General features: G+C 40.0%; 1 protein-coding gene across 3 annotated transcripts in view; it reads left to right on the top strand.

The window, feature by feature from the left end:
- Window positions 1–27,356, top strand: part of AMBRA1 (autophagy and beclin 1 regulator 1) — a 153,771-nt gene that overhangs the window by 49,757 nt on the left and 76,658 nt on the right. For all 3 annotated transcript variants that reach the window (XM_083455389.1, XM_083455391.1, XM_083455390.1), the window contains 4 exons: window positions 6,854–6,940; window positions 9,529–9,711; window positions 21,470–21,550; window positions 21,635–21,735. In XM_083455389.1, the coding sequence (XP_083311515.1) occupies window positions 6,854–6,940; window positions 9,529–9,711; window positions 21,470–21,550; window positions 21,635–21,735 (452 nt within the window). The remainder of the gene's footprint in view (window positions 1–6,853; window positions 6,941–9,528; window positions 9,712–21,469; window positions 21,551–21,634; window positions 21,736–27,356) is intronic.

Genomic DNA, 27,356 nt, shown 5'->3' with positions numbered 1-27,356 from the left:
AATGTTTTGTTTTGCTGGTGATACTGTCAAGTTTTCTGTTGCACCTCAACTCTATAACCTTTACTATTAAAGAGGGGTGTGTGTGTGTGTTAAGCGTTTTAGGCTACCAAGAGGAGAACATGGTGGAATTGCATGTTAGCTTTTCTGGCTCCACGGAGGGGAATCCCTTATGTATAGGGAAATATATATAGGGAAATCTCTCAAGGAAAAGGATTTAGCCTGCCCTTCTCTGACAAGCTAATTCTGTATCTCAGGATTTTAGGGTGTAGAGGAGAGACAAAGCATTCAAATAAGCACACACCCTACTCACCCCTGTGCATGGAAATGCTACTGTTCAGGAAAAGCTTTACTGCTTGATTCTACTGATTGTATAAATGGGCCCTCAGAGGCCATGGGAAAAGTAGGGGTTTTATTTTAGTATGTTTACATACATTTTTTATGATGATGTTTTATAAATGTTGCCCACTCTGAACCTCCAGGGATAAGCTGGGATATAAATCTAAATAAATGATAGGCTGTATCTTGAAGACTTGTGAAAATGAATCTTCTGGATCATTCAGTGTGCATTGTGGGGTGCTAGTTTAAAAAGTTATGCAGAGGCCCTAGGCTTGAGCTTTGTGAAGCACTCCAGAGATCATTTTGTGTTAGATGGGGAAAAGGATTCAACATGACTGGTTGATAACAACCTGTGCTTTTGAATATTATTCAAAATGGGATTATGTATCCCACATTGATTAGCAACAGCATCCTTGAATTGCAGATATTTTTAACTTCCCCAATTTCTGGATTATTCTTTGGTATCCCTACTTTTGATCCTTCACTGTATCTGATAGTACATGGTAGCTAGTCAGTTTTGGTCAGATATTTGAAATGACCAGCTCTCCTTTGTTTTAAAGAGATGTCTATATTGTGCTAAAAGCACAACAAAGGAACATTGGGACAGAAATAATTTGAGTTAAGGTGTCACAAAAGGGGGAAATGGAGGGGGGAAGGTTTAACAGTTGCTGCCTTATGCTGAAATGGGAGATTGGGTGGTTGTTGTGAGGTGAGAATGATGGGGAGGGGTGGGTGCTTGTCATTAAGCAGTGCAAGCAAATGCATGTCTTCTCAGAAGTAAGCCCTACTGAATTCAATGGGGCTTACCAATGAAAGTAGAAGTAAGTTTAGTTGAAATAAGTGGTGCTTACTCATTCATAGAATTACAGTTGGTCCTCTGAGTGGGGAAGAAGATACAAGTTGACACTAGTAAATAACTCTAAAATTGGTAGAAAACAGATTAAATTGTTAATCATATGCAAGTTTAATTAATATTTTTACTAAATCTACTACTTTTGTTAATTTTAAATTTGCTCTTAAACTCAATATATTCTCCAGAAATCTTTGTTTATTTGAAGCATGCTATCATTGAGTTAATTTTCATATAATTATATGCATCAAATTTAGATTTTCCCAGGTTATTTGTATTCACTATGACTCATCACTGTATTTTGGATTGTCCTGGACCTGAATACCATCATTTGGTATTCAAGCCCCAAACCAAAGTCCTGTTTGGATGCATTTTGCCTTGCCTTCTGTTGAAGTGATGATTTCATCAGTGTGTGGTGATTTAGACCCGTAACTTAGTAGCAGTTGCTAGGACATTACCATGTTCGCCTCTACAAAGCTCCATTTTATTTCAGATCATGATACAGTGGTACCTCTGGTTACGAATGCTTCAGGCTATGAACGCTTCAGGTTACGAGCTCCGCTAATCCGGAAGTAGCTGCTCCTGCTTGTGAACTTTGCCCCAGGCTGCAAACAGAAATCGCACGCCCGAGGCGCGCATGCAGCAGGAGGCCCCATTAGCAAAAGCATGCCTCAGGATAAGAACGGTTTCAGCTTAAGAACGGACCTCTGGAACGAATTAAGTTTGTAACCAGAGGTACCACTGTATATTGGTATATTGTGCTGTGATGTTTAGCTGGTGATATATTGTGATATTAAAAACCAGATATCGCCCAGCCTTACTATGCACTTGTGTGCAGTGGAAAACCAAATTTTGATATTTCTGTTAAGTTGAAGCATAAAATACAAACTTTTTGAACAGTACTATAGTTTTGGTGTGAAAACAAAACTGTTCTGTGGGAGTCTAGTTCACATTAATTTGCAAGTGAAGACACACAATGAGGAAGGGTAAAACTTGTTGTGAGCACATAGAAAGAAGTTTCAATTCAGCATTGTGGTTTTTGTAGCTCATAGAATATCATAAAGCTGATGTACTTAAATGACCACTGACTGACATTATGCTTTGGGTTGAAGCAGGTCTTGCTGAATTCAGTGTGACAAATTCACAGGGGTTTGAACATTAAATTTGGGAAACTCAGCAGTTGGCAAACACCTCTTCTTGAAACTTTCTAATTAATGTATTCCATTCTGTGGCATGGCCTATGAACAAGTGTCAACACATAAGATTTGTTTGTAGAATCTGCTTTTGCTTCCGTCAGTAGTATTAGATGTCACAGGTCTTTAACTTTAAGCTTGACAATTAAGCTTGGCAAATGCTTCATTTGCTTTTTTACAAACTACTGAAAGAAGTTTGTGAAAAAGCAAATCACAATTCCTATCAACCCGTAACCTATTGATGTTGCAGTCTTTTGCATATGTGATTTCCCTCTAGCAAGGTGCTGACTAGTGATCTCTCCTCAGTCAATTAACAGGACAATGTGGGTTGTTCTTTAAAAATAAATATATTGTCCCCTAAGGAAAAACACATTCAGAGCTCACAAGAAATTTAAGTATGTGTTATGCAGTATATTTAGTTTGATTTTGTATAAATTCACCTGAGAGGAACTGAATTTTCAAAATAATATTTAGTGTTTCCTGGCAAAAATGGAATAGGGTTATAAATTGAAAGAAATTATCATTACTACCTATCTATAGCTATTTATTTATTTAGAATATTTCTCAATAGCTCTTCACCTGAAGATTCAAGGATAGCGTACAGAAGTGTGTTAATCATTTATATAGCACATGTAGACATTATTTAAAAACAAAATAAAGAGTGGGTTCAAAACAAAATTAAGGAATAGAAAAAGCAGTTCAGACTAAAATCCTATCTAAATTGTCTGAGTAAAAATGATGGCTTTATCATGCCACTGAAAATATTGTGTCTCCTTGGTATGGCATTCCAAACTTTTTGCCACTTTCACAGAAAAGGCCTCCTCATGGTATTGAAGTATACTGAAGTATTTTCAGTTGCGCCTAGCGTCATTGCAGTATAAATAATTTTGTCAGAGGCAATAGTCGTTTCTTTTCTCTGGAATGTGGAGTGTTTGTCCTTTGCCTCTGAAGGGAAACCGTTATACTTGAAACCTTTTAGGCACAAAAATAGAAAATTGGGGCACTTTTGTAAATGAGTCATATTTTTTTCTTTCAGTGCCTTGTGAAGTTTGTCCCTTTTTTATTTTCTTTCATGTCCTATCCAATCTCAGTCTGAGCCTTAACCTGAAGCATTGTCTGCAAGTGTGATTGATGGAATTAAAACTGCTAAGGTTCTTCAGATGTCAGATTTCTAGCTTTTGTAGTAAATTCAAGAACTGATGAAATAATCCAGTGAACCTTCTCCTTGGCTCTTTGGACCTAAAGTCTGGTTGGATGCTGGGGCTGTTCTGTGAGCCTAGCTCGGTTTGCTTGCCTGGGCAAGAAATCCCTTTCCCCCTGCCAATTCTGTACATTTTACACATGTACAGTGGTGTTCATGTTCTTTGAAACCTGGACATCATCTAATGCTTCCTGTTTGTGGTATTGATTGTTAGAAGTCATGTTAATTGGGACTGGCCATCCTTTGGGGTAGAGATTACAGACCGTAGCCTCTTACAGTTCAAACAGAAACAGACTACCAAAGAAGGAGCCTTTGAGGATTGGTACACGGTCCAGAACAGGCTTTGGTCCTCCAGATGTTGCTGAATTGCAGCTCCTATCATCCCTAACCATGGAGGGCCAAAGGTCCCTGATCCTTTATCTAGAAGGATAACTGAGATGTGAAATACAGTTCCAGACTAATTATATATTTGCAGTGGGCCATTACTTAGTTAGCACTCAAATTTTGCTTTATGCACCATGTCAGGGGCTGTGTATGCACGTAGTGCCTAGCTGAACCATGGCTTAGTGTGAACATGTGGGCTACCATGGAAGAGATTGCATCTGCTTTGCTCCTCTTGGGTCCTTTTTAGTTTAGCGTAGCATGGCAACTAAGTCAAGGTTTGTTCTTGGGATTGTGATTAAGGAAGAGAAAGTTTAACCAAAAGATGATGTTTGGACAACACATTGACTTTACTTCCTTTCTTAGTTAAAAGGACCAGGGAATTTGGTTTACTGCCTTGTGTGATCCTGGCCTGAAAGAGGCCAGGGTCATCTCTTTCAAATTACCAAAATTACCTATCCTTAATATGCACAACTTGCAGATTTATCATATAGAATAAGAAAGGGGTAGGCAACCTAAGGCCCATGGGCCACAAGTGGCCCACGGGGGTCATTTAACTGGCCCATGAGTTGCCCCCGAACTGAGCTGCCCACTTGGCGAGTCCCCGTGCGCTGCGCTAAACCAGTGCGGGGACTCGCTTCCACGGTGCTGAAAACCGCGTCTGCGCAGACGCACAGATGCCAGAAATCACGAGCGTGGGCATGTCATCCAGCTCACAGAGGGATCTCTGCTGGAGCAAACTGGCCCAGGCGAAGTAAACCTTGCTGACCCCTGGAATAAGAGAACAAGATTGAAGAAGATTGGAAAACGTTTATTGAATATATGGGAAATAATTGTGTACAGCTGAAAACGCTGGCAGCATTAAGATAAATTCAACAGTGTAAATAGGTTTTGATGGATACAGTAATGGAATACTAAATGGTATAGTTTTTGTAAAATATGCAGGGATTTATGATATGTAAAATGAACCATGGAAAGAGAAGAAGGGACGTCAGTGATATCTTAAGGATGTAAAATAAGTATTTTAAATAGTTAAACAGAAAAATTAATAAAAATTATATATACAAAATTATCTATCCTTATCCATGATAGCTGTGTGTGCAACTCACATGTAATTGAAATAATTGTATGTACACAGAATGTAGTTCTGTGTGAAAGCTTTGTTCTCTGAAAGAACATGGTTGCTTTTTTCTGTTAACAGCCAGTTTCGCTGAATCATTAAACTCCAGAGACTCCTAGGTTATGTTGAGATTGTTCATTTATGCAAATATTTGCATTTTTAATATGGCGATATGATATTAATCCAGATCCATGCTTCACTATGGTCAGTTATTATGAAATCAAGAGTTTCTTATGTTTAATGGCTTATCTATCTTATCTGCCTATCTATCTAGCTTTCTTTGCTCTCTATCAAAGGACACAGCAAGGAATGTATAATAAAATAAAACATAATAAACAAAGTACCATAAAGCAAATCTAAAGATGACTTTCCCAAGAAAGTTTCAATGAAAATCATATGGGAGGAGATGTTTACATACATACATCATTTTATTTGTATGCTGCCTTTCCATACCATGCACAAGGCGGCTTGCAACATGAAAAAACACATGATTACAAACATAACAAAAGTAGTCATAAACAATAAACATAAAAACACACAATGAAATCGAACAATTTCCACATAAATCATAATAAGATCTAAAACAAAGATACAAACAATTAATATAAATAACAGCAACAACCTTCCCCTAAACAATACCCCAGCCCAAGAGTTTAATGTTTAATCTTAAACCTAATAAATTTAACCATTTTCCAGGTCTGACAAACCTGCTAAAGGAATGTAGCACAAAGTTAAAGTCATTAAGTGGTATACTTGTTTTCCTGATGAATTGTTTACATCAGCATAATGTTCTGCAAAAGAATGCATAAGCAGATTGCTGGTAATTTGGTTGCACAATAGATCCATCAGTCTCTAGAAGCACAACTGTGGTATTGGATCTCTCTGTTGTGCAACAATAAAGGTGAACTGTCTGCTAGCACAAGAGCACTTGCATTAGTGTATGTACAGATAATGTTGGATGCAGCCCATAGACTTTACTTGATGTAGAACAATCCCTTTAACAGCAGCCTTGCATAATTTGTCTGTATGTCCATTATGGTATTTGGTAATTTTGGCTGGCTGGACAAAAAACAAAGTAATATTTTGTTGTGATTGTTAGTGGAATACTAAATAGTTTTAAGTAGTGTAAATGGCTTACACAAAATTAACATGAATCATTGGGTGGGGTGGCAGTGGCAGCAACTATGTACACCCAACAATTCCATGTGCATTTCTTTTGCTGCCTGTTCCTGAGATGTGTATTCAGTGCAGGAACCATGGCAAATATTATTCCAACTGTGTGTGCACAGGGGAGAAAGTGTTAGATTGCAAGTGTGACTATATGTATTCCATTAATGTTTTTAATGGAACTTGTAACATCTGAAACAGCCCTGTGAGGGAGTGGTATCTGGAAATTGAATATAATCTGATTTATTTCCATGCTCCCAGCCTTTGTGCATTGTGTGGTAATCTGTGTTTGTTGACATTGTGCTGAAAAAACCCATAGAGGATGGTACTTCATTGAATATTAGATCATAAAGGTCCTTTTTTTTACTTGTAAGGCTCTTAATATCGTGAACAGTGAAAGAAACTGGGCCATGACTTCACTAGAAGATGAAATTAATTGAGTTCTACCATTGTTACATTGGCTATGAAGATGTGGTGGGTGGGTAAAAAAATACCAAATAATATATGGACTTTGACATTTTAATTTGAGAGAAGTCAAGAAGGTGGACACATGGGATGCTAGTAGTTTCAACTTTCCAGTTAAAGCTTTTTGTTTTCTTCCCTAGGAGGCTATTGGAGTCTTCACTCATTTCATTATCCCGTTATGATGGGGCAGGATCTCGGGAACATCCAATCTATCCTGATCCAGCTAGGTAAGGACAGAATTGAACCCAGAGATAACTTTGTGGGCTCCTGTGAACCACAAAATAAGAGGAGTATGTGATGTTCTTTTCATTGTATTAAGGCTCTGAGTCTTCCTTTTACACTACCACTCATTTAAAGAAAAAGACATACCTAGAGAGAAGAAGAGAATGCAAAGGAAAATTACTCTGTTTGTTGTCTCTCCCTTCAAGACACACTTGTTCCATAAAGCCTTTAGCTTAAGCCATTTCCCCTTTTCCTGAAATGAGTCTGAAATGGAAACTAAGTATATATACTACTAGCATTTGTTCACATTGGTTCGTTGTTATCCTTGCTTCAGTTTCTTTGCTTTTCACTTCCATGTTGCAAAAAGAAGAAGAAAAAGTTTCATACTCTTTTCCAGGCCTAAAGCTGCTTCTTGTTCATAGTTACAGATGATGTACCAACTATGTTGTTGCTATAAAAAACAATAGGGATTTGTGTTTAAGGAACCATCTCCTGCAGTGGTCTGGACTGTGCAGAGCCTGTTTTGAATAGTGTTAGTGAAAGAGTAGAGGCATCTATAGAGCTAAATAGAGAATATGAACTCCTTATATAATGTGCAAGATAATTCTGTGATCAGAAGCACATAAATCTTCTTAGATATGCTGCATTATTAATAGGATGGGAATGAATGATGTAGTAACAAGGAATAATGTTGATGATGACTTATTTGGATCCGAGTAAGACATGGGAATTCAGAGTGCAGAAAGAGGGGTTTGTAGAAAGCATCTTTTGAAAAAATTAAGAAATAATAAGGTAATGAGAGGAAGTGTTGATGTAGGAAATTCTTTGGGTGCTATAATTAAGGTGCCACTGATGACAGAGCTTTTTGAAAAACACAGCTCTACAAAGAATAAAGTGAACAGTGTAGCTTGAAAAAACTGAATATTACTGGTAAAAAAATTCACAAAAACTCCTTACTAGGCATAGACAAGTAAGACAGGGAAAGGAGGATAGATGGTTAAGTAAAGAAAAACGCAATGTAACATGAGTAATGAAAAAAGCTTTGTGTGAATGAATTGGTAGCAGGGCAAATCCTACAGAAAAAGTAGGCTGATCCATATATGGCCGAGATAAAATCAATTCTGTCTAAAGTGATTGATTTAAATCTCTGTTCAAAGAGGAGAAGGCAAGGTTGGCTTTTTTGAGATAATGGGAACTTTGTAACTATTGTTGGAATCAAATGAGAGTGTTGAAAAATTGACCATATGAAAGGTGATATAATTAGAGTGATAAAGGAATTGGCAAAAAAGAGTTGCTGACAGTTATTCCTGAAATGTCACAAATCACTGGGATTTGAAATAAAAATACTTAAGAATCTGTTCTTCCTGACCTACAAAAAAAATTCTTAAAATTTGTTGCTGCCTGCTTACAATTAAACAGAAGGCTTACAGGATAATTGGCCTGTTTGAGTTCTCCATCCTGACAGCACTTTAGGTCTGTCATTGCACATATATAAAGAATGATTACCAAAAAAGACAAACAAATAATGTGTTTTGCAAAGGACAGCTAAATTCTGGAATACAAGTGTATTTCTTAAGAGATGCCAATATTACTATGCCTTGGATACACTAATGTTATTGGATGGTAGGTTCAGTGGTCAGTTCATGACTAGTCTTCTTTGACTCAAACCAATGGATTCGAGTTACAAGAATCTGAACTATTTATTTTCTAAATGTAAGGAAATGTCTATTACACAAGAACACAAAAATTGCGCTGGAGTTCAGATCAAAGGTCCATCTAGTCCTCAGCCCTCTTTTCCATAGAGGCCAACCAAGTGCCTTTAGGAAGTTCTGCTTGTGAGCAATAGCTCTCCCCAGCAACTGATATTTAGAGGCATGATATAATCATCGTGACCAGTAGTTATTGATTCCTTGGATATAGCTGATGGGAACTATTCTGTCTGAGCAAAGAGTTAGGACCAAACTAGGCATGATGGTGGTAGATCATTTGTTTAAACATAGATCTTACCTGAACTTGTAGAAAACAGGTTAAGAGATTCATTTTTTAACATCAAAAGAGAAATCAACATTCTCCATGCATTACATATTGATAGGGATGAGGAATAGGAAGGGAAAGAAAGAGCAGAAAATTGGGGAGGACGGGGAGAGAAATCCAGGTAATTGGCTGAATTTTTGTTTATATTTTAGTGGGGTGAGGAGAGACTGAAATGGAAAGTAAATTTTACGGGGTCTGAGACACTTTTTTTAATTGTCCCAGCTAGCTGTCAACAGGGCAGCCAAGAATGAAAGTTGGAAATATGAACTGCAGATGTCACCTTGGTTGGTGAACTCACTTAGATGGCAATTCACTATTTCTCAGTCTCTACTCCTTAACAACAAAAGTAATAATGGTAATAATAAGGGTAATAACACTGACCTACCTTAGATATTGGTTGTATGAACTATGGATACAGCAAAGTTCAGGAGAAATCTTTTAACTGCAGATACAGATTTGGACAATAAAGTTGCAACGCTAAACATTTAATGGGAAAGCAAGTTCAGTTGAATTTGGTGAGACTTGCTTCTGAACTAACAATGGTCTCTCATATTTTCAGGTTGTCTCCTGCTGCTTATTATGCCCAGAGAATGATCCAGTATCTTTCACGCAGAGATAGTATTCGTCAGCGCTCCATGCGATACCAGCAGAATCGGCTCCGTTCATCTTCATCTTCTGCTTCCACTTCTGAGAATACAGGTCCATCTGTAGAAGGAAATGATCTGGAATTTGAAGACTTTGAGTAAGTGTCCATTCTTCTTATTTCACCATGCTTGACTTTTCCTCTCTTCTTCTGTTCATAAGCACCTTGAGGGTTTTTTTAAATAAGATAGTAGGTTTCATTCATACTTCTCAAAAACCATGGGTGAAAATCAACTAGTGCTGCAACTTGCCAGATGGAATGATCCCCACTCTCCTCCTGCTGCATGCTGTTCTGGGGGTTCTCCCAACCTCCTGCTATGGTCAGTTTGAGGCGAGAGGAGGAGTAAGTGGAGTAAGTGGAATCCCTCACCTTGTAAGCCTTGTGGAGTAAGTGGAATCCCTCACCTTGTAAGCCTTGTGGAGTAAGTGGAATCCCTCACCTTGCACTGATGCAGCTTGTTAGATGAATCCTTCCTCAATAACTGAACACATTAACCAGTCTATTTTTAATAAATGGAAGGCAACTGCTGCAACTTTTCAAGTTGTTGTGCATTTGGATGGGTAAGTAGACACATTAGCTGGCTAAACTTGAACCCTATTCAGCTTTCCAAGGTTAGTACTGGTGCAATGGAAGAGAATGGTCATTTTGGTGTTCTGTTGTCTATTCATATTTTCCTTAAGAATCACTTATTTAACTAAAGCTTCTGTCAGTTCCCTGAATGTATTAATGCAGTCATATGTTTTAATATGCTACAGAACTTATAATTATCAAAAGTGTAGAGCACACCTGATAACTGGTAATGTTCATTGCCACAGTAACCCATAGATGTGGTTGTTGTATGAGCAGGGGGCTGAAAGAAGAGAAAAGGACTTTTTGGAAATAGGGCTTTAGATTCATATATTCTGAGAATATTGATCCAGTGTAAAAAGCCTCCTAATCAGAGCTGAAGAGTACAGTAATTCCAGGCTGGCTAGATATCCCTATCTGATTTGCTCAGTCTCTTATGTTACGGCTTTCATAATGAATACGTGCAACCCTGCTGCCTCCTTAAGTTGGTACTTTTGCTTCTTGAATTTCTTGATGACAAACAGATAAGTAACAATTTACATCAACGATAAAGCATCTTGTAGTGCCCTAAAAGCTAACAATTTTATTCATCGTCTAGAATCTACTTCATATGTTAGTCTTTAGGGTGCCACAAGACTCTTTGCTTTTTAAGTGAATGAGTGTTGTTTTTGTTTTGCTTCCTGTTTATTCAGTTTCTAAGCCAATAAGGACAATTTCAAGTCATCTTTCTTGTGGCAGTTCTAATCTCAAAGTACAAGTACAGTACAGCGTGTCTCCACAATAGTCTTCTCTGTGGTTCTTAGCAATCATATGACCTGTAAACTGCTTGACTGGGATAGATATTTCTTACCTCCTCAAAAATGCTCTCCAGCTGGGACTGAGTAGATGGAGTACTCCATCACAATCCATGTTGATTCTATAGTGCCATCAGCTCAGGTAATAATCTAAACTGCTCATACCCTTGAATTCCAGTTGAACCAGGTAGTCTGAACTGGGCTCCTCCTAGAGCAGCAGGAAATAACCTTCTAGGGAGAGAATTTATGGTGGAGGCAGAACCCTTGTTCTTTGGAGCTGTCATTTCATGCTCTAGCAATTAACTACTCGGAAGCGCAGGGGAATGAGTGTGTCTTCCCCCTTTCATTGTGGTTTTGTTTGTGTAAGATGTAAATGAGGGGAGATATGTAGAAGCGTCAGCCGCCTAATAGCTTTCCCTAAGCAGCACTGCAGGCTGGAGGAGTAGGAGTGAGGCAGCCTGCTGAGGCCTATTGTGATGGGGAAAGCTCAGCAAGAGCAACCCTCAGTTATTTCCATTACTGCCTCCTATTCATCCTCTGGGGAAGGGGGCTTGACTGCTTAAAAGAATTGGTACATTCTTCATTCACAGGGCTAGGCAGATACCTGTGGAGAAATGTGTTCCCCTGCAGATAATATTCAAGCAGGGAAGGGGTCCATTCAGGAAAGTGATTCAGTCAGCCATACCCAAACTGCCTTTTATTTCATGCTGAGTAGGGAAGGGAGTGCATTTGTGTCCTATGCACTAGCTGTGCTTTTTGGTAACAAATGTTCCATTGTGATCTCTGCTCCTCTATGCATTTGAGGTATTATCTTCTATGCGGTTACCCTTCTTGGCTGATTGGGAAACTGGTAGAGGGGCCCTTTTAGGTGGAACCTTTCCTTTCTGCATTGAAGGTTTTGTGTTTCTGAATTTCTTTTTTCCTTTTTTGCATTTATTTATATAAAATATAAATTATGGATAATTATTTAAACAACCTGTTTATAGAGTGGAAAGGTGATAGTCATGGAGCATAAAGCTGTCAAGGCTGCTAGTCATAATGGCTATATAGCCATCTCCAGTAGCGGAGGCAGTATGCCTCTGGGTATCAGTTGCTGGAGAGCCCTAGCCATAAAGTGGTTCCTATTGGCATCTGGTTGACCACAGTGGGAACAAAATGCTGGACTGACTAAGCCTTTGGTCTAATCCATCAGGGTTTTTCTTACATTCTAATATGATACAGACTTTTCTCATCTTTTCCAAGTGATCAGTCTTGTGTGATAGCAGCAATATTGTACACATCCTTCTTTAGGTAGTAGGTGGTGTTGCTTCTGGTGTTTGGGAGAACAGTTTCTGTTCCTGAAACTTCATACATTGCTGGTCAGGATAATACTTATTGCTACACTCTTCTGTGTATTACTTTACACCTATTTATTATTACATGTACCACCTTTCTGCCGAAGCACCCAAGATGGTCTATTATTAAATCAGTATCCTGCATGAGGTTGGCTTAGAGTTCTTTACACAAAGTTACCTAGCCCACTTTATTGAGGAGTGGAGAACCTGAACGTAAGCCTCCCATATTCCAGTCTCTTATCTAGCTCCTATACCATGCTGGATTTTAAAAAGGAGAGAGAGACACAGACCTACAGTTTGACTAGATTAGTGTTAGAAACTGAGATATGAAAGCTAGGATCTACAGTAAATGGCACCTTAAACCTACGTTATGGATGCAACAACGGAATGTCTAGGCGCACTTTTTTATAACCAGAATACGAAGCTGAAAATGAATGAACTGCAGCTAAAATATTACATTCATTTTTCACATGGTCTAGTCCTCCCCCTGCCCACCCCCCTAATATTCTTAAGAGGGTCTCTTTTCCAGTCTTCAGAAAGCAGCTGAAAGTAGGGATGCAGAAAACGGTTTTCCTTTCCTTCCATTCTAGTTTTAATCTGAAATCTTGGGCACAGTACTGTATCCAGAGCTCAGAAACTGCTCATGCTAATGAAATTCGCTGTCGCAAAATGCTCCTTCGAACACTGACTAGATCTATATCTGTTTGGGAATGGGAAAAATCTCTTCAACATAACCTTCAAATTATTATTTTCTCCAAGAAATCACTGTCATGCACAGCCAGCTTTCAGGGTTTCATTCATAGGATTTTCCAGAATTCTCCAGCACATTTTTAGTATTAGGTGCATGAGTTGTGAAGCTCATAATCTAATTTTTCTTGCATGTATGTTAAATATTATGCAGTAACATAATTGTTCCTAAGGCTCTCATAGGAGTTGGACCTGCTGTAAGTAGTTTCCTTGAGCACAGAAAGGTTACATTCTTAGACTGAAAATTTACACATATAAATATGGCAATGTCCTGAATTCTGCCACCCCTCTTCAGCAAGCGATGGGAAAATATGCAGATTTTATTGTGTTTTGACACACACTGAAATACAGATTCTCAGGACCATGAGTTGCTCTGTCTGAAAACCTCTGAAATTGTTCATCACTGTTTCATAAAACATTCCTGCATTCAAGAGTGAGCTACTTAATAGAAACCACTTCATATAAAATAATTTTTGGGGAAATTGTATCTCCTCTACTTTTCATGCCCTCTCATTCATTTGGTTGTTGGATCAGTGGTTGTATGACATCTAAGTTACTTTCATATTCTTCAAATGATGCTTTATAGCCAAACTATTTTGTGCCTTTCCTTTTTTTTGAATACAAGGTGGGCATATTTGTCTAACATATATGAGACTAATTAACCATTCTGAGTGGTTTTCTGTTGTGAATGGGGTACACCAGGTCTCGCCAGCTTTTCTGGACCAGTGGACCATTTTGAACTTTGAGTGTGCAGTGGGCAGCAGTCACAAAATGGCACAACACAGAATAAGAGAGAATACAGTTGTTGCTGCTTCTCCCCTATCCTGGGCAACCTCATATTTACCATAGGAAGTCAGCTATATCCTGCTGGTCCTGATTGTGGAGATACAGCTGTTAAAGACACAAGAATTCTGTTTTCCTCAATCCCAACCCAAAACCAAAGCCTAGCCTGTTGTCCTTTAACCACTTACCTGGGAGTAAGCCCATTAAACATGAGGTAGGCGTGTATACTACTGCACTGGGGCTTCTGCTTCCACAGTGGGGTCTCCCCCTTCCTCTTTCCCAGTGCTCCCTGGGTTGCGGGGGCAAGAGAGCATCCAAAACAGAGAATTGTTCCACCTGGCAAGCTGCAGTGCTTGTGCTGGCGGGATGTTCACTGAATTTGAATTTCCTCCTATGTTCTTTGTATAGTACAAGTTAGTATTTTTTCATTTGCACATAACTTGTTCGGCCTGCTCCCCGCCCCCCTATTAGCAGTAGATGTGGAAGTAACCAAAATCTAGAACTTCTAATGAATTCTGAGAAGAACATTCTTTTGTTTCTACGGACTAAATCTTCCTTTCTTTGGTTTTTGTGGAGACTTAAACAAGTGATCTCAATTCTTTTTACTAGACCTGCAGGGATAGAAATGGTTCTTTCTAGCTCTTTGACCATTTGAAGCCCTCTGCTAGAGTCTGCTGTCCAATATTTGCTGATTTTCCCTGCCAGCCACAGTTGCTACCTGCTTGCTGTGAGGTAGGGCAGGGGAGAGGACGATTTCAGACAAATAAGGGAAGAGTATCTGTTCACCATTGCAAGCTCCCTCTTTAGAGGAACATCCCTATTACCATTTTAATCTGTACTGATGCTGCCTTCATATGGTGTCTATTAACACTTCATCTTTTTAAGGGTGTGTTTTTGCCAAGTGTTCTGCTTTTCCCTTTAGAAAACTTCCAATTGCCATGGTATCCAGTGACCCATTGCTGCAGTTGAATATAACAGTTCATTGTTGTCTTGCTAATTATTTATCAGTGAGACAAGTAGGATCAGAGGAGACTCATTTAGTTTCTGGGTCAGGACGCAGACTTGTGACTTCATTTTTTCAAATTGGCTTTCCTATAGCAATTCATCTTCGGCATTTAGCAGGGCTCGGCTGCACTGCATATCATTTGACCAGGTGATGAATCCTCTTGTATTTGGTACTTGTCAGAGGTACTTGATCTTGTGAAGTGCTTTTCTATGTTGTAGAAATCTTTTTATTCTTTAAATGGCCATGTGAGACGTAATCAAGGCTGTAGTTTAGTGTTTTTCCCCAGCTCTTTGCGAGAACCATTAATAACCCACTATCTGCAGCCCTGCTGGCTTAAAACTTTAACTGATAAATTGGCAAGTTTGGTGTTTCCCATGTCACAGGTAGGGAGGGAATGACATTTCACAAGTGGGAAAGGCTACCTAAAACTTGGTGAGCATGGCAATCAGGCTCTACCTGGCTGCTACTTTATAAATTAAATTTGGTACGAAAATGAGATTCGAGTGGCAAGAGGAGACTCTAATCTACTAGCATATTTACAGCCACTATGAAATTGTTCCTTGCATTTTTCTAGTGTTCTCCCCCTCCTCTTAAATTTTATTACATTTTTAGTCCATCTCTTGGGAGATTGCTTCCACAGTCTAATACATATCCTGTCAGGAAAATGCTTTTGTATAATTTGAATGTTCTTTTATTCAGCATACTTCTCTCTTCTTTCCTCTCCATGGTGATAAATCCTTCAAAATTTTAGCAATTGTTTTAAAAGTTTATTTTTAACTTAATTATTTCCTTTTAACTGATCAGCAAAATTTTTAGATAATTTGGGGAGGAAAATCTATTTAAGATTAATCTGTTAAGATGCCTCTCCCTTTAATCATAGAATCATAGAATCATAGAGTTGGAAGAGACCACAAGGGCCATCGAGTCCAACCCCCTGCCAAGCAGGAAACACCATCAGAGCACTCCTGACATATGGTTGTCAAGCCTCTGCTTAAAGACCTCCAAAGAAGGAGACTCCACCACACTCCTTGGCAGCAAATTCCACTGTCGAACAGCTCTTACTGTCAGGAAGTTCTTCCTAATGTTTAGGTGGAATCTTCTTTCTTGTAGTTTGGATCCATTGCTCCGTGTCCGCTTCTCTGGAGCAGCAGAAAACAACCTTTCTCCCTCCTCTATGTGACATCCTTTTATATATTTGAACATGGCTATCATATCCCCCCTTAACCTCCTCTTCTCCAAGCTAAACATGCCCAGCTCCCTTAGCCGTTCCTCATAAGGCATCGTTTCCAGGCCTTTGACCATTTTGGTTGCCCTCCTCTGGACACGTTCCAGTTTGTCAGTGTCCTTCTTGAACTGTGGTGCCCAGAACTGGACACAGTACTCCAGGTGAGGTCTGACCAGAGCAGAATACAGTGGCACTATAACTTCCCTTGATCTAGATGCTATACTCCTATTGATGCAGCCCAGAATTGCATTGGCTTTTTTAGCTGCCGCGTCACACTGTTGGCTCATGTCAAGTTTGTGGTCAACCAAGACTCCTAGATCCTTTTCACATGTACTGCTCTCAAGCCAGGTGTCACCCATCTTGTATTTGTGCCTCTCATTTTTTTGGCCCAAGTGCAATACTTTACATTTCTCCCTGTTAAAATTCATCTTGTTTGTTTTGGCCCAGTTCTCTAATCTGTCAAGGTCATTTTGAAGTGTGATCCTGTCCTCTGGGGTGTTAGCCACCCCTCCCAGTTTGGTGTCATCTGCAAATTTGATCAGGATGCCCTTGAGTCCATCATCCAAGTCGTTGATAAAGATGTTGAATAAGACCAGGCCCAAGACAGAACCCTGTGGCACCCCACTAGTCACTCTTCTCCAGGATGAAGAGGAACCATTGATGAGCACCCTTTGGGTCCGGTCAGTCAGCCAGTTACAAATCCATTGAGTGGTAGCATAGTCAAGACCGCATTTTACCAGCTTCTTTACAAGAATATCATGGGGCACCTTGTCAAATGCCTTGCTGAAATCAAGGTAGACTACATCCACTGCGTTCCCTTCATCTACCAGGCTTGTAATTCTGTCAAAAAACGAGATCAGGTTCGTCTGACATGACTTATTTTTCAGAAATCCATGCTGACTATTGGTGATCACAGCATTCCTTTCTAGGTGCTCACAGATTGTTTGCTTAATGATCTGCTCCAGAATCTTCCCTGGTATTGATGTCAGACTGACTGGGCGGTAATTATTTGGGTCCTCTCTTTTCCCCTTTTTGAAAATAGGGACAACATTTGCCCTCCTCCAGTCTGCCGGGACTTCGCCTGTTCTCCAGGAATTCTCAAAGATGATTGCCAGTGGTTCTGAGATCACATCTGCCAGTTCTTTTAATACTCTTGGATGCAGTTCATCTGGCCCTGGAGACTTGAATACCTTTAAATGGACTTTCTGATGATTTGGCTTTAGATGCATAGCGGTTGTATTAATTGGCTAGTTGTATAAATTAGTAGTTTAGATTAATCCTCCTTTTGCTTAAAGAAGGGAACCTGATAACCTAAGAATATTAGAGTGGACTTAACATTTCAACCATTTTGATTTGAATGAAGGGAAGTTACTAACAACAAGAGGGATATTAAAAAAGGGTTGACAAGAGTGTTAGGTCAGTTAAAAAAACTTAGGTATTTAAAATATTTAAGTTGTGGTACTTCTTTTAACTTTATAGTTCAGTCCATTAAGAAGACACTGTATACAGAAGACACAATACAGAGGTCAGCTACAGAATGCACATTTAATGCAACAAAGTTAATTTAAACGTTTCAAAAGGAAATCAAATAAAAAAATGCACATTTGGCAAGAGAATAAAATATTATAAGTATAGACTATATCTGCTGCTGTTGCTGCCATCCTGCCAACAGTGGTTCTTGACAGGTTCATTTATAGGTATTTAATGAAAGTTAAATACCTTTAAGAGTCTTGTCAACACTTTTATTTGTATCTCTCTTGGTGACAGTAATACTGGGCCCAGGGCAGAACGTTGTAACAAACTGCCATGCATCCAGCTGTTTTATTGAAAAGGGCTGAACATGGAAGTGTGATTTAATTCTAAAGAGATAATTTAAAAAAAAATAAACTTGCTGGAAAAACTGGTTAATAACTTCCATGAATATATCATTCTTTTAGCTATTTATAGGGCCCTCTATAAAAAGCAGGCAGTTTTTGAATGGCTTCAGTTTTCTGAGCTGCAGAGCACTGGTTTTAACAACATCAACAATAACAACAGAAGGAGAAGGAGAAGGAGAAGGAGAAGAAGGAGGGAGGGAGGGAGGGAGGGAAAGTGGGGAATATTGATTAAAACTCAGAAGCTCCTGGAAGACTGCGGTACAAATTAAGTATGAAAGGGGAAGTGGAGAAGAAATAGCAGGAGCGGAGTAAAAATACTTTGAGGCATGTTGCAGCAGGACGAAAATATAAAATAAAAAGCTTCCATTGTTTTGATCATCTTCTGGGTCAGCAACTTCTGCCTAAGATGAAGAGAATGAGGCACAGTATCTTCAGAACCTGTGAGCACGATTCAACTAATGAGTCCAATAAGCAAAAGTCCTGCTCCAGGATTTCTGATTGCACAATGGGGCTTTCCCCCATCTCCTCCACTGTGCCCCATGAAATTGGCTCTCATGGGGTTGGAAGAACCCCTGGAACACCTCAGGGCTGGGTAGAGCAAGGATCATTTTTTCTGGAAAGCTGAAATGCTTACCACAACAAAAAGATTGTCATAGTGTGATGTTGAATTCCTTCCAGTATTTTGACTTAGCATAAGGAAAGCTGAACTATACAAGTCCCTGCCACAAGATAATCCTATGAAGAGAAAAATAGCAATTTCCAAATATGCAAGTTCGACCTCAGTCAGTCATAATTTTGTGATTGGTTCATTCTATGGACGGCCATGTTGTTGTTACTGGTGGGCATCAGTAATTTTCAGTGTTCTCAAGTGAGCCCTGGGGATAGAAAGTTTTGAGAACCTCTCCTTGGTCTAAGGGATCCTTCTCTGCCTACATTCTGCAAGACTGTTGATTTCTCCTTATTTCTCTTCCCTGCTTTTGGTACCCTGACCTTGAGTGGCCTTTTTTTCAGATGTCAAAACTCCAGTTGGTTGCTGGTTTTCCTGTTCTTCTATGTCTCTTGGGATATTTATCCCAGGGATTTGCATTTTACCCTATTACCGTATTTTTCGCCCTATAGGACACACTTTTTCCCCTTCAAAAATTAAGGGAAAATATGTGTGCGTCCTATGGGGCGACTGCAGGCTGAAGCCTGGAGAGCGAGAGGTGTCGGTGCGCACCGACCCCTCTCGCTCTCCATGCTTCAGGAAGCTATCCGCAAGCCTTGCGTGCCCGGCGGGAGGTCCCGCCAGACGCACGAGGCTTGGGGCGGCAGCCTGAAGCAGGGGGCAAGCTGCGGAGCCCGCCCCCTGCTTCGGGCAGATGTCCACAAGCCTCGCACGCCCAGTGGGAGGTCCCGCTGGGTGCGCAAGGCTTGGGGCAGCAGCCTGCAGCCCGAAGCAGGGGGCGAGCTGCGGAGCCCGCCCGTGCTTCAGGCAGATGTCGGCAACCTCGCTCGCCCGCAGGAGGTCCCGCCGGGCGCGCAAGGCTTGGGGCGGCAGCCTGTCCTGGGGGCTGGGGTCGGGGGAAGCTTAGGCTTCCCCCGCGCCAGCCCCCGCGCCTGGGGGGGAAATAATTTTTTTCCCTTTATTCCCCCCCCCCCCGAAAAAAAAACTAGGTGCGTCCTATGGGGCGGTGCGTCCTATGGGGCGAAAAATACGGTACTTGGGGAAACCCAATGGCTATCTTTACAGTAAATTCCTGCCCTCAGGTATTGCTTGATTCAGATGAATTCTCAGTTTCTACGCCCTGGGTTACAGCTTAGGGGCAGGAAAACCCCTAAGATTCCTATCCTGTAGCATCTTTTTATGTTCTTGGGAATACCTTCAAAATATTGCAGTATTCTATGTCATGTTAATTGCCATTTTGCTGCTAAATTTCCTTTGCAAGCTTACATACATAATTTATTCAATGTTTGTATATGCTGCGATCCCATATACATTGCCTTTAGGGTAACAGTCCCATTGAACTCTGTCAGAGTAAAAATTAAGCTATTAAATTTACTATAGCACTTTAAAAACCTGAGATGCATTGTTTTGTCTTTGCACTGCAATCATAACATCTGCTTTCCTTGCCCTCTCTTGGCAGTGTTGATATGCTACATAAATGACATCTACCAATCTGGAGTAGTTGGAAGGTTCTTGAGTTTTATTTTCTGAAGGGGCTGAACTAACCTTGAGCCGGCAACATAGCCACACCAGCTTCTCCATTTCCTTTTATTGTTGTTGTTAAATGCTGAATGTTTTCATACCATAGAACCACTCAAACAGGCATAAGGATATTGAAACTGCTTTGCTGGATCAGACTAGCATTCCACCTTCCAGCAGTGATCACCCAGATGCTCCTGCAGAGCTATGGGAAAGGCAGTGGTGAGCAGCTAACTTGAGTGTCACTTTGAGAAGGTGCACTAAGGCACCACTAGCTTGTGCCTGGTGCTGGCTGAGAAATGTACAGCTATCCTTTCACACGGCAGGGCAATAGCATTGCTGTATTATATGAACACTATCTAAGAACTGACTTGTTGAATCCTGTATACGAACCTTGTATGAATGAATGACTTAAGACTCAACATAGCTGGGGGCGGGGGGCAGGGGACAGGGGAACTGCCTCTTTCAAGAAGAGGAGGAGTTCACATCCAGAAAGGATGACATTTTCTGCCTCTTTGAGCAAGGACCTAGACAATACCCACCTGGTGGTGCTCTAGTTGCCTCTCAGAAACATTCTTCAGAGGAGTACCAATGCCACCATCCTTCACTGCGGTTTATCTTAGGCATGGGAGAATCAAAATGAAATATTAATGTTTGAATTAAATAGAATAGGAGCCTTTAAAATTTTAGTAGTGGGCTCCTGAAACATACCAGGGTAAAGTGTTAGGAAGAGAATTGTGTAGGTTTAGTGTTAAACTGTATGGCATATGGCACACATGTCTTCCTTGCAGGTGCTCTTAAATGGTGGTGCACAATTGATCTGCTGCTTAATGAGATGGAGATGTCTTGGAATGGGAAGCATGAACAGTAACTTGTTTTTTCTCCGCAAGCCTGTGGAGCCTTAGCTACCTGTGTAAGGTGTTGGAGTAAAAGTGCATTTTATAGAACCCATGTTCATTCAAAGCAATATGTGGAGGCAACTAAATACTGTATGTTCAGGACGTACAAGTGTCTCTCCTGTCTCTCCTCAGTTTTAATATTTTATTTAGGAAAATTGCCAAAATAGGAACATTGGTCCAGATTATTATGGAGGGAGTAGTGGATTATTCCACAGTTTGTCCTACTTCTTGCTCACATGTGAGGCATGAGTGAGATCAGTGTATTAAATTGGTGACCTTTACTGTAGTGCAGTAGAAATGGGAGTAGACTTTTAAAATATGTAAGCAGATTGCTTGACATTGGTTCTGTATTGATCATGGTGGCTGGCTTAGAAGAGTTCTCGTATCTTAACCTGACAATGTGGAATCTGTAATTAACATATTCTTTATTCCTCGTTAAGGGACAACGGAGACAGATCAAGACATCGAGCTCCTCGGAATGCCCGCATGTCTGCCCCATCCCTTGGGCGCTTTGTCCCCAGGTAAGACCTGCACGTGTAGCATTGCTTTAACCCTGGTCTCAGTGGTTTGGCAGTATTTTTCATGAATTCTGTCTCCCCTTCTAGGCGTTTCTTGCTGCCAGAGTACTTGCCTTATGCTGGGATTTTCCATGAGCGGGGACAGCCTGGTTTGGCCACTCATTCCTCTGTTAACAGGGTTTTGGCAGGTAAGGATCTCCTGCTCCTCTTTTTTTGAATCTTATACTTATATAGGTGAGCTAGGATGGGTATGAAAATCAAAACTGACATGGCTATAATCTATAAACGCAAAGATAGACTCCAGAATGACTGTATTATTCATTTGTGCACATTTTTCGTAGTTACTGATAGCACATTCTTTTGGAAAGAAAGCTGCACACAGGGAAATCCTAGAATTGAATTCAAGAACAAGGATAGGCAGAACAATTTTTGAAAACTTCTTTTCAAAAGCATAAGTGTTTCTGTTTCTTTTTCTCTTAAAAATTAGCATTCTGACAAGCTAATGATCAGTTTGCTGCAGGTCCCTCTAATTCAATTATAGGGTGCCTTGTTCATGTTCTGGGCTGTAAAACTTCTCAAGAGCGGTTCAGATTCAATTAGGATCCTAATAGGTGCATATTAAAACTTTGGCAATATATACGAATATTGCACAGCCAACTAGAAAGTACTTTGTGTGTGAGTAGGTAGAAGGTAGATAAAATGAGATTTTTTGTGATGACAGAATTTCTATAGAGGTGGTTCATGGACCTTGAATTTGGTATTTGTTAGTACCTAATGCAATAATGATCTAATGTTTGTCTAGATTAAGCTTATAGCAATGTGCTCTTGGATTTTAAAGGGTACTGTAGTAAGCTAAATAAGCACATTCTTTTTCAGGGACTTTCTTGCTTTATTGATCTCTTGGAAATCCTCTAACATAGAGATGGTCAACACAATGTCCTTCAGATGTTGTTGGACTACAACTCCCATCATCCTTGATGGCTAGGTCTGATGGGAGTTGTAGGCTAACAACATATAGAAGTCTACCACTATTGTAATATATTTATTCTGTTGCATTCTGATGAAAAGGTATAGAGCTGGTCTACTTTTTGTGTATGCTGTTAGTATAAGAAGACTATAACCAAGAGCATGATGTCTGTGAATAGGTATGCCAAATAAAATCTGGGCACATATTTATAATGATAATAATACTGTTGTCCACTTACTAATAATATGTTCCTAACCTCACTTATGTGGGAGTAAGACCCATTGAATAGGAATAGACATGATGTGGGGATAGTTTGCTTTGTCTTATATAGTAAATTAAACTTCTGGGAATAAGGCGAGGGCCATTGCATCCACCCCACCCTTTCAGATTCCATATGGTTCAAAATTTCTTGAGAGGCTCTTTGTTTGACTGGCATTGTTCTTTAGTCAATAAAGTTTTTTGTTTCAAGTCTTTGCTATTCCAGACTGAGGGTAGGAGCCTCCCTCTACCAGATAAGGGCACTTTTAACTTTCTCCCTCCTCTTTGCTGAGGAAGTGATCTTGTCACTTTGCTTATCTGTAGAAAGGAGACTTTACCAGGTATGATACAATATCTCCATTTCTTACATTTTTCTTGCAACACTTTAAGGTTGCTAAGCACCTCTTTGCTAGTGCTTGTTGCTTTTCGACGAGATGCATCCTTTCCCTATTCTGGTTTTCTGTGTGGGATTTTGTCGTAGGAATATGGAAATAGCTCACCAGGAGATGATGATAATTTGCTGCCAGGCAACGCTGCCGAATTTCCCCCCTGCTCTGCTTAGCTGGAGACATCTGCTTCTGCTCCCTGTTAAGAATCTTTCAGCTGCTTGTGGTGATAACAAGAAATGTTACCTAGTTTTGAGGGTGAAAGGCAGATTCTTCTAGCTGCTAGTAGCTGTCTCCTTTCATGTTCCTTTGATGGAGTGTGCTTATACTTGTTGATATCTTTGAACCTAGGCATTGGATACAAGTAAATATTTGGCACCCCAGAAAGGCATTTTGGGAACCTCCCCATCAGAACGAGATAACATTTGAATTGCCTTACCTACCAAAAGTGCTAGGCATATAAATACCATTACTTAAAAGAAATACACTCTGATTTTCTAGGTACTTTATTGTTGTTTCCTTATGTGATCACTACAGTGGAGATTAACACTGAACTAAATTCACATTTGAATTATCCAACAACGGCAGCACAGTTCATGCTCGCTTTAATATCCTGTAGTCAGCAACGGGATGACTGAGGGATCATAGATTGAAGCTGAATTCAGATAGCACAAGTATTCTTGGGTGGAACTATACCTGCAGGTATAGGGCAGTATATAAATTCAATAAATAATACAGTGCTACCTCGGTTTACGAATTTAATCCTTTCTGGAAGTCTGTTCTTAAACAAAGCCGTTCTTAAACCGAGGTGTGCTTTCCCTAATGAGGCCTCCTGCCGCCAGTGCCCTTCTACCATTTGGCTTTCGTTCATCTTCTGAGGCAAAGTTCACTAACCGGAACACCTGCTTCCAGTTTTGCGGAATTGGTTCACCGAATAGTTCATTAACAGGGCTGTTCGTAGACCAAGGTACCACGGTAATAAGATTGAAGCAGTTTTTCAGAAAGGAGTCTCACCCCTGTGATACCAGAGACCTCTTGTCAGGCACCTCCTAAAGGGCTACCACTCATGTCAGTCCTGTCAGTAAAAGGGAGGCACCTGAGAGTAAGTTGACTACTGAATCAGTATCTTTGTCGCCAGGGACACAAGAGAGGCTGGTGCAAACAAATCTCACAGGCCCAGCCCACTAGCAAAAGTGTCCATTTGCCCAGACCAGAGATGCCTGTTGTTTGCCATGCTATGGCTTGTACCCACCACACTTCAAAAGGAAGAGACAGGGACTATGGAGGCAATATTCTATCCAATTAAATTGTGATGCATCCTACACCATTTAACCATTAGCAGCACCAGTTCCTCCTTGCAAACCACAGCCTCTTCTCACAGACTAGAACAGGAGAGCTTTTGTGTAATATCACAGTTGATGCTAAGCATATAACAAAACATATATCATTTAACAGCAACAAGAAGAGTCTTTTGCTAAATTGCACCTCTTCTTTTAGTTTGCACCTCTAAACTGGGAGAGTGTGTGTCATAATTTGGTCCAGCATGCAGAAAAACAAGTTGTGAAACTTATCAAATGCCAAAAAATTAATGTGTCTAACTTTTTTGGCCCAGGCCAAATAGCCCTCTTAAGCCCCCCCCCCCCCCCCGAATGACAATGTGTCTGCCTACCTGGCAACTAAGAGTGATATCAGAGGACTTTCTCTGGGTGCCCTTTCCAGTGGTATTTAGGTTAGGTGATGGCTACCAGAAGGAGGGCCTTTTCTTTTATTGTATCCCATGTATGGAAGTTGACATCTGCCTTCCACCTTCTCTGTTATGCTTCGGAAGCCAGACAAACTTTGTCCTGATGCTCTGGGCTTTATGTGGCTGATTTATATTCAGTTATGTTCTCACAATATCTGTATGCTTGTTTTGGCTTAATAGTTTTGGTTTACGGCTTTGGGGGTTATTTTCTTTGTTTGATGCAGTGGTGTACCTTTTATTTTATCTACTAGTTTATCCCTTCAGTAATGGTTTTGATTATTATTTTTATTGTGCTCATGTCATATATGTTGAAAAAGCTCATTTGCAATATTCAAACCAGGATTTAGAGATCATCTGAATACAGCAACTGTGGTTTGTAAGAAATGATTTCCTGTTAGGGAATTCTGCATCTGTACATGGCTCTTTAATTGATTATCCACTCACTTTTTATGTAAGCTGCTCATTTAAGTGAATGAATTGTGATACATTTCACCCCAGTAGGAATCTGAACTGCTGTTTAAACGCCTTAGGTAAATGGACAATTAGTGGTGGTATGCTGGCTATATTCTGGCTGTTGCTTCAATAATTAACCCAATTACCTTTTACTTTTTTCTTTAATGATGAAAGTGAGCATGTTAACAAGCTGGTTTAGTTGCCTTGGAAACCATATTCCAAGTAGCTACTCAGACTTTCTCAATGTTCTGGAATGACACTTCTTCTGCATTCAACCCTTTTAATACTAAATTTTCTCCCTTCAATTAAGGGTCTCTGGTAAGACGGATTTTGTGTTATAATCTCCAAGGTTCTATTACCCAGAGCCAGTTTCTCTGGTACTATTAGTTGGACAGCAAAACCAGTATGTGGCATTTTGTTGAGCATTTCACCTAGTTTTGCTAAGATGGTGTTTAGGTAATTAATGAATGACAAATGTACAAGGTCACATGTACCCTTATATAAAGCACTGAGTTCAACAAATATTGCAAGTTCCTGCCTTTCCTCTCTTTTGTTTCTCTGATGTCATCTTGACTTGTTGGGACGTTTACCATAATGTTATGTCACTAAGTGTATTATAAAACAGGGCCAACCATCACTTTTAAAATTCTAAACCTGTTCTGTGTTGATACTTGTATAGAAGTGAGTCAAATACTACCAAGAGTATTGTAAGACAGGTTTTCTACAAATGAAATAATTGATGTAAGATACTTCATACTTCTGCTGTCTCAGATGACCTCTTCTAAGCAGTATACACAAGCTGACACTTAGTGATCCTTGATAAGGTGGTTGTAGTCCATGGTGCAGCTAGGCCAATTGGCATACTTAACTTTAACCATCTGCCGTGCTGGGGGCAGAATCACACAGGATGTCAAAAGTGACTTGACAAATCATCTGCATATTAATTAATGCACTGAGACTCATTGGGTGAATGCATAAACTTTAAGTGTTGAGTTTAATCCATAATAAACTGGCCAGTTCCCGTGGTTTATAGTAGAGCATAGCCAACTTTTACTTACATCAATGTACAGTGGACAAAAACGGGATCTGGAGAATGGTAAAACTAAAGATGCACTTTACAATACAGGGGTACCTCGGGTTACATACGCTTCAGGTTACATATGCTTCAGGTTACAGATTCCACTAACCCAAAAATAGTGCTTCAGGTTAAGAACTTTGCTTCAGGATGAGAACAGAAATCGTGCTCCGGCAGCGCGGCGGCAGCAGGAGGCCCCATTAGCTAAAGTGGTGCTTCAGGTTAAGAACAGTTTCAGGTTAAGAACAGACCTCCAGAATGAATTAAGTACTTAACCCAAGGTACCACTGTATTTAAAGTGATGTCTGAACCCAGCTTGTGTCTTAAATGTGCTGATGTTCCTGTTTCCCTGTTCTCCATTTTGATCTTTGCATTCTGAAGATTAATGCAACAGTATGGAGGATAGTCTTTTGAGCAGTGCTGGTTTGTGTTCAGAAGGATACACCAAAAGAATCTAGGAATATGCAAATGTTTTTAGCATTCCTGTGTCTCCTTTTACATGGGAGGACATATTCTGTGACAGCATTTCTCTGTCACTGTAGAGAGGAGAATGTTAGGAAATTATTAGCTTTCTGTTTGGTAATTATCACTATCATATGGGGAAGTGGGTACTGGCATCATGATTACATTGCTAATGACAGATCAGAGGATGTCATTTCACTGCTTTTTCAGTCTATGAATATAGACCTTTGGCCTTCATGTTTACTTATTCAAGAATTCTCTTACTAGGAGTTAAGAGAGACTTTTTTGAAAGATCTAAGCAAGGCCAACTTGGTCAAAAGGCTTTTGAGGTGCTGCAGGGAGCTTTCTTCAGTGAATAGTTTTATTTGAATGAATATAGCCACTTGTTGAAGCTTTTTTCAGATGACCTTAGTTTAGTTTGAAGTCCAGAACAAAAGTATAGTAACCGGCAGAAGCTAGCTGAA

Source organism: Podarcis tiliguerta (assembly GCF_965153285.1).
Source record: "Podarcis tiliguerta genome assembly, chromosome: 1".
Lineage (NCBI taxonomy): Eukaryota > Metazoa > Chordata > Lepidosauria > Squamata > Lacertidae > Podarcis > Podarcis tiliguerta.
This window is presented reverse-complemented; position numbering and strand designations above follow the sequence as displayed.